This window comes from Eurypyga helias, unplaced genomic scaffold (assembly GCF_000690775.1).
Source record: "Eurypyga helias isolate BGI_N326 unplaced genomic scaffold, ASM69077v1 scaffold11670, whole genome shotgun sequence".
In the NCBI taxonomy this organism is placed as follows: Eukaryota; Metazoa; Chordata; class Aves; order Eurypygiformes; family Eurypygidae; genus Eurypyga; species Eurypyga helias.
The window spans coordinates 40,768-49,170 of NW_010227674.1; the positions used below are offsets into that span (position 1 = coordinate 40,768).

The following is an 8,403-nucleotide window of genomic DNA, read 5'->3' on the forward strand; positions in this document are numbered from 1 at the left end:
TCCATTTCCTTTCCTTTTCCATTACAACAGCAATCCAAGCAGAGATAGGAAAGCAGGCTGTGGATTTCTAGCTATTCCTGCAGGCTTGATGTTTTTTATTGGCCTTAAAGAACTTGGCAGTCGGTAAAACAGGGGAGTAGAATAAGCCCACATCACCAGTGAGCGCTGTGTGAACCATCATTTGGAGACCACTGCGCTGAAACGAGAGTGTTTTCACACTCCGTGGTTCCAACACACTGGGAGACTGATCTTTTGCTATAGGTGTGTTTTAGTGTTGCAGGCTTTCAGCTGCAGCGAGCGTGGTGCTGCTACCTTTTCCCTTTGAAACCAACGGAGTAAAGAGGTAGTGGGATGATGAAAACTCTCCTTTGCTGAGACTTGTGACAAATGAGTAATTCTCCCTGCTGTTCTAAATCCTGTAGAATAGGGACTTATAATGGAATTGTTGACCCATCTTTAGCTTTGGCATTTCAAATGAGATTCTGAATGTCAAATCACTGAACACATACTGAGAATAAATGCTTGGTGAGCCACTAGTGACAAGTGGTTAAAGACTGTAAAAGGGAGCAACTGAAATGAAAAGAAATGAAATGCAATGAAAGAGCATCACAGAGGTTGTTACTGGTGAAGTGAATAAAAATAATAGCAAGCATCTCAACTCATTTGGTTGGCAGCAGCACAATAATGCTGCCAATTCATTTTTTGAAAACAGAAGTAGGTCTGCAGTGTAGTTGGAAATCATAATTATTTTAATGGACAGAAGCTAACTATAGAACATATATTGGCAACAAGTTTTGGCTGATTGCACCTTAAAAAGAAGGAACCAAAAGAGGACTGCAGTTCTGACACTGGCTGAAAACAGTGGATTTTATTCCCTGCCGTTCTAGTAAGCCCAACTTCACATCTAGATTCATGGTGGGGGAAGGATCTGTCCTCTTACATGCAAAGGGAATTCTTTTCAGTATCACGCAGTGCCACAAAATACCTGAACTCAGACAGATGTAGGGCGGTATCTCCCATCAGAATCACCTCAGATTTCAGGTAAGTAGCTGACAGACAAGATTATCTTGGCTGGAGTGTGCAAATAAGTTACTTAAAAATATCCCAACAGATACCTTAATGTTATCCATGTTACACCTCAGTTGCTGGACTGAACTTGTCTCAGAAGGAAGCAGCGTGGTTTCACCAAAGGTTTGGGTTTTAGCCAGCTGTACTGTTGTTTGTCTTTCGGCGGGTTCGAGTATTTTTCTATTTCTCCGGTCTTTTGGCATTGTGCTGTTTCAGATCTCAAGCCGCAACATTCACCTAGAAGAGGGTGGCCCCTGCATACTGTGTATCAGATGCGTTCTGTGGAGTGTAAGGTTTCGTGCAGACATTCAAGCAAGTTTTATGGATTCAGCTCTGGCAGCACTGTTTTAGTTCTAGCAACTTGGGTATCATCTGCAGCATTGCTGAACTGCAGATTTATTTATTGACTCGATTTTTAACAGATGAAGCTTATACTGGGTTTTATGGACAAAATTTTGTAGTGTACACAAGTTACTCACACAGAGGCACTGTTGGAAGCCATGTTTATACCTATCCACTGCATTTTGTACGCACACATGTGCATGCAAACACACACATGCATTCCACCAAATAAAACTGCATGTTGTACTGTACCAACCTGCATATTTTCCACAGGCTGTATATGAAAATTAATTTGACCTCATCGCGGTATGACATCATTGTAAAAGCCTTGAGGGATGAAGCAAGTGGGAAGACCATTTCTCTTTGCTTGTTCTGAATAGAACAGCAGTAAGAATGAACAAGAATTCTGTTGTATTCCATCCAGGTGTGATGAACTTGCAATCCCTTCTCTATCCTTACCTACATGCTTGAGAAATGAGGAACTGCGTATCTTCTGCAAGTTTCACGTGGGGTTTGGGTGGATTCATTATACTACATACGCAATCTGTTGGTCTCTTTTCCTTTGTCCTGACTGCTGTTAGAAGGGAGAGCAGTATCTGCAATTCAGCGTCATATGCTCATCAGCTGTGGGCCCTTAAACTGCGCAGCAGAGCACTAGCATTATGGCTGTGGAGAGCTGTGCGGTGGGGATCTGGGGGGAACACGCACTGGCAGAGCTGTGCTGTGGGAGTTCAGAAGCGCTGCAGCGTTGCTTCCCTCCCTCATTGTGCAGCCTCACTTCTACAGCAGTCTAAAGTGGGCTTTTGGGCTTTGTATCCTGGCTTTCTGCAACCCATACTGCTTCCACTCTTCCAGGTTGAGGTTTGCTTTTAAATATGGGAAGAAAGGGAAGCTGGCTGAGACAGCTTCCTTGCTAAGCTCCCTTCACCTTCTTTAAAAAAAAAAAAGAAAAAAAAAGAAAAAGAAAGAAAAAAGAAGAGGAGCATCTTGCTAGCAATTTACCAGAGGAGCCAACTCAGCTGCAGACAGACAGGCAGGCAGGCAGGCAGCCAGAACTGAAGTAAAAGCAGCCTGAGTATCTCTGGCAACAACCCAGACTCCTTCCTCAGTTTGGACTGCGCTCTCCTAAAATATACGTGCATAGCCATGGATCTTTTAAGGGCCAAAAACTCTGAATGTCCGGTGAGTACGAGGTCCAGCACAACATAACAACAGACATCCAGCATTTTTCTCAGGTTTCATTCCCAGCAGGAGAGCTAGGTTTGCTTTCCTTCACAAGTGAAAACTGAGATGAGCTCTTTGTGTCCCAAGATTTGAAGCCTGTGTAGGCTTTAAAAGCTGTCCTTCCTCCAACAACAGCTGGTTTACATTTAATCCAGAAAAGCTGTGCAGTTGCTGTCTTTGGATGCTGAGGAATCTTGCAACATGACTTCAGTACAGAATTAAGTATTTTTCACGTTGTCTGTCCTCATGATTTTACATCAGTTATTTACTTCAGAGAGGTATCTTTAGACTCAGTAAAGCAAAATTTATTAAGTGTTTCGAGATTCTAATGCAGAACTAAGTATGAACAGAAATTTGTTTCAGCCTGTGAGTGTAGGTACTGGGTGTGTTTAGCTTCACTGCAGATGGAAATGGATGAAAACAAAAGCAAAGACCAGTATACGCTTGTGGTAAATATGGCACCTATTATCTCTAGGAAAAGGAAGGAATAATGGCAAATTGACAGAGGACAGTTGTAGAGAACTGTAATGCGATATCTCATGAGAGGGAAGGATTTTGAGAAGTCTTTGTAGACTTGCCAAATCTCTATCTCCTCCAAGGCTGTGCTTGGAATTTGTGGGAAGATTGGCAATTCTTTGAGGCACTTACAAATCAGTGTAGCTTTAGCTGAAATAAAACCAAAATAAAAGAGAAAAATCAAGTCTATCTTGATAGGTTTCCCCTTTTTCACAGGCATAAGATATTTTAGGGCATCATCCTGACTCACAGCATGTAGCGGGTGGGTTTGGTTTTTTTTTTTCCTTCCTAGAAAAATGTTGAACAGCAGTGCAATTTGATACAGAAAGTGATTTATTCCCCTGCTGATAACTGAGATCATCTAGCATTCCAGACAAGCACAGTTAATGGATGACTTATTCCTCACCCGGCAGCTGATTACAGGACCTCAGGAGACAGCAGACAGCTTTGAGTGAGGTTATAGAAACAACACGGCATTTTATTTTCCTTTTAGTGTTATTGCAACTATATTCAGCCCTGGAATGCTACGGCTGTGTCAGTCTCGACCCCCTACAGCACTGGCATGTGTGTCGGTGGGTAGGCAGCACGGAGCCACCCTTGCTCTAAGACGTTAGTTCTCCCTTTCTGCAGTCTGGGTGTAAGTGTTTGTGGGGCAGACTAGTGGGCCCCACTAGTTTGTTTGGTGCCTGTAGGTAGGCGAAGTTCCGCCATGTCTGATGATGACTTCTCGTTATACTGCTAACTTATGAGCTGGTTTCAAACCCCTCCAGCCCTGAAGGAATGTTAGTGTACTGAGGAATACACTTTAACATGAATTGAAATATACTACCTCCTGGCATCTGCCTGTGGAATTTTTCTCAGGATGATTCCTACAAGTATCCATTTAAAATATCTGAGATGATAACTGTTACTGCCATCAGCAGAGATAAATGAGATCTGGGCTGGTTATTTTTTCTTAGCAGATGCTTCTTCCCAAGAAGATGAAATCTTAGTGGCTGAGCAGCAGAGGGAAGCTTGCCCTGCTAGGGTATTGCTAAGAAATCTTAAATAGCTTTTTTTTAATTTAAAGAAAAAAGACTTGTTTCAAAAGACACCATTCCAGAAGAAGTAATTGTTACGTGTCACTAAATATCTGGTTCTGCAGAGAAGTTGTCACATGATTCAATTTTCTCATGCAGCTTAGAGAATTAATTTATTTTCTGAATTGGCACAGCTCTCTGCGTCTTCTGAACATTGCAACGTCCAGTCCGCACTACGTGTGTCCTTTCCATGAACTTTTAAGTAAGACTCAGATGTGTTGGTGAAGTTCTGGAAGAGTGTTTGATGTAAATATGTAGATTTTGCTCCAAACAGGTTTTTTTTTTAATACTGTTCTTTCTCTTTCCAGTACTACCAGCTCAACTGCAAGCAGTTGTGATACGGAATTTACAAAGGAGGATGAGCAGCGGCTGAAGGATTACATCCAGCAGTTGAAAAATGACAGAGCAGCAGTGAAGCTGACAATGCTCGAGCTGGAAAGCATCCACATTGATCCCCTTAGTTATGACGTTAAACCCCGTGGAGACAGCCAGAGGCTAGACCTGGAAAATGCGGTTTTGATGCAGGAACTTATGGCAATGAAGGTATTTTATTTATATCCAGCAGGCTAACTACACTGCTGACAATGCCCCTGTTCTACAAAACATGCCCAGTCACACACACGGGAGGCTGTGATAGTGATCACTGGGTAATAAAGAATAACTTTGTTGAAACAGATAATCAGGACTGAAAATCCAGTAGTCAGAAAGTGACAGAAGGCAGTGCATTCACAGTGATGAGCTATGTGTGTTGTGAATTAGGCAAGGGCTTCATCCGTAGCTCTAAACTTGGAATGCTCTCCTTGACAAACCAGATGCTCTCCCTAGGAGATATGGCAGCTGAGTTGCTTGAGGGTGACCAAAAGCATGATACAGCACTTCCCAAGAGACAGTTCATTACTTTACTTACGTGCTTGCAAATGTGCGTCTTGAATATTTGTGAACTGAAGCAGAACAAATTCGCCTCCTTTTGGTATCGCCGTGGGAGGAGGGATGGTCTGTCAGAAGCTGTCATCCCTATTGCTCTCCAGCGGTCGGTCACAAGTCCAGAGCTGTTCTAGGCACTGTGTTGCAATCTGTAGCCCAGTTCAAACCCAAGTGCAGTGTGTAATGACTTGCAGTAACAGAAGTTTTCCGAGAAAACTCTGATCACTCAGGCCTCATTCTAAAAACGTGATTCAGAACAAGTGCCCTACAAAGAAGCTGGGAGAGGACTTTTTACAAGGGCCTGTAGTGATAGGACAAGGGGTAACGGGTTTAAATTGAAATCAGGGAGGTTTAGATCAGGTATCAGGAAGAAATTCTTCCCGGAGAGGGTGGTGAGGCACTGGAACAGGTTGCCCAGAGAAGCTGTGGATGCCCCATCCCTGGAAGTGTCCAAGGTCGGCTGGATGAGGCTTGGAGCAACCTGGTCTAGTGGAAGGTGTCCCTGCCCATGGCAGGGGGTTGGAACTAGATGATCTTTAAGGTCCCTTCCAACCGAAACCATTCCATGATTCTAGGATTCTGTGATTAACTGATCTTCATTGGCCAGGTGTAGAGCTTACATCATCTTAAAATGTGGCTTCTGTATTAACCTCGAGAGAGTTGAACAGAAACATGGTAGCAAGTCCTCTTTCAGTCAACTAATGGCAAATATGTCAGATGATGGTATCATGTGGGACAGCAAATCCTGATAGTGTTTAAAGTTTCTAAAGCTATAGATTTTGGTTCAGGTGTGTTACATGGCAGTAGGGTTGGACCCCATGGTGGGGGGGTTGGAACTAGATGATCTTTAAGGTCCCTTCCAACCCAAACCATTCTGTGATTCTATGATACATGATAGCTTAGCAATGATAACTATGTTTGTAGTGGTGCTGCCTTTCCATGACAAATACAGTTTTGCAGTAATGCATTCAAATATTTTCAGTTCAGAAAAAAAAGATTGCCTGCTACCAGTCATAAGATTTAAAGTTACATTAGTTGTTTGAATATATTGTGGCCAACAGCAGTATATTCCCCATAAGTAAAGCATGCAAGAGGTACTAGAAGACATTTGTCGATAATTAGATGTATATTTCAGATGTCACATTTCCTTCTCTTCCCTGAAATCTCTTGAACACCATTCTTACCTCTGTCTTTAAATAGATGGGTAAAGGCCAAACTGCAGAGCTACCCCTTGTGGTTAGTGCCTTTGCATTCCCTGGCCTGGCAGGAACACCAGCAGTTGCATATCATAATTTCTGGCACAGTTTTGAGTGCTACTAAGCCTGTTGTTCATGAAACAGTCATCTAACCTGTTATTGACATATCGTCTCCACTCCTAGCCTTTGGCTGGATCTAGCACGTTGGGGTTTCACTGCAGGAATTGTTCCTAGAAGAAAAAAAGAAATCTTTCTTCCTGGTTGGTTTGCGTGCAGTGCATACTGGAGTAGACACACGTTTTAGAGAGGTGGCTGACGTCACCTTTGGTCCTTTCTGTTACAGAGAAACTGACAATACATTAGTTGAATTTGTTGTACTTTACTGAAATTCACAACGGCAGGAAATCCCTAGGTTTCTGAAAGGGGTATGGTGAAAACTCAAATTTGTCCAAGCTTGGAATGGATTTGTTCTAAGTGCTCTCCTGCTAGAGAAACTGAAAACTCCTGCCTGTCTTCTGTGTGTAAAACGTTACAAAAGGCACAGCTACACTCTGCATGCTTTGGTCCCAAGAGAATGTGCCGCCTTATTAGCAACCGAGGCTGTTGCACAGGTCTGTGTTACACCTTGCTCATCTGTTCAGCACTGAACTGAAGGGCAGCACTCATGGATGTCTTGGCTTTCGGAGTTTGCTGTTTGTATCTGTTGTTCGGAACGTGTAGAATAGCGTATACATCTGCCTTCTTCTGAGACAACGGGGGAATTTAAATTTCCTTATGGTATTGTATTTAACTTGAAGCAGACGGACGCATCTGTGCTGCAAGGGACTTAATCGTGTAGCAGCTCTTAATTTGTTCCCTCCCTTCCGCATTCCTAGCAAGGATGATACAGCTTGATTGAGCTACTCAAGGATTCCTGCATTGCTGGGTTTTACAACCTGCTGCTGTCTTCCAGACACTTGTATCTGTGTTGGAATCTCTGCGGCGTCTTTTGGCACCATTCATTTATTACTCCCAGTAAAAACTGATCACCACATCAGTCATGTTGTTTCTTGCATCTGTGTGTTACGCTGCTAATGTTGGGAGGATGCCTTTAGTTCTTCATTGTTGATGAAAATGATCCATAACAAGCTGGTTTGGGGATGGTTTGTTTCTCTGTTGCCCTGTTTGGTTCTTTTTTTACTGATCCAGAGTGCAAGACAGAGTGGTCCGCCAGTACTTCTGTAAAATCCAATTCTTTGCTTCAAGCAATAATTAACCATGTTTCCAAATATATTCTCATCTGCAGTTTGTCATCATTCAGCGGTCTTGCTTTGAGGTCAGTTGTTGTCATGCCCCAGTTAGCAAGGAGATTACTTCTGATGGGTGTAAATAATTCTTGGTTTACAGCCTTTCTGCATTTCAAAGGACTTAATCTAGATAAGAAGTCTTAGCTTTCTACACTGATGATTTTCCTCATTTGTGTACAGGTGGTGATAATATTCCTCATAATGTGCTTTGAGACTACAGTATCTTTGCAGAAAATGTTAAGAATCACCTTTGTTGCAGCATTCCGTGCTCTTATAGATGCATACAGTAAAATACAGTCAACCAGAGTCTGGCATTTATGTGCTCTGATACTTGTTTTACTTCTGAAGGCTGGTGTATTCCACCTTGTGTTCTGTGATCTTCCTGGAGTCCCTTTTCATTACTTTCAGAACTTGTTGCCACTTAAGTCCTTGCTGTTTTATTCTTCTGACATGACCACATCCAAGACAAATTCTAATTTTGAAGATGCTGTGATGGTTCTGATTATACTCAGTCAGGAGCATTTAATTTTCATTCAAGTTTTCACCCAAATTCAGAATTACAATGTGACTGCAAGTATAAAATATTCCTCAGTATTCTGTTAATGAGTCCTGAAATGACTGATAGATTTGGTGCTTGAAGCTTGTGAATTTGCATAGCTTGTACAGGTCTTCTGCAATGAACTGGGAGAGTGATCACGTGCTACCTCCCTCTTCAGGGTTTCATTTTTGTGCTCGTTTTAGTTAGGACAGCGTTAATTTTCTTCACAG

The 8,403-nt window shown here is 42.4% G+C and overlaps 1 protein-coding gene across 1 annotated transcript in view; it reads left to right on the forward strand.

Moving 5' to 3' along the window:
- MCC (mutated in colorectal cancers) overlaps positions 1–4,772 on the forward strand; it is a gene marked incomplete at its 3' end in the record, with an annotated part of 44,077 nt that extends 39,305 nt beyond the window's left edge. The window contains exon 11 of the mRNA XM_010157050.1: positions 4,538–4,772. Within this exon, the coding sequence (XP_010155352.1) occupies positions 4,538–4,772 (235 nt within the window). The remainder of the gene's footprint in view (positions 1–4,537) is intronic.
- Positions 4,773–8,403: the final 3,631 nt, after the last annotated feature.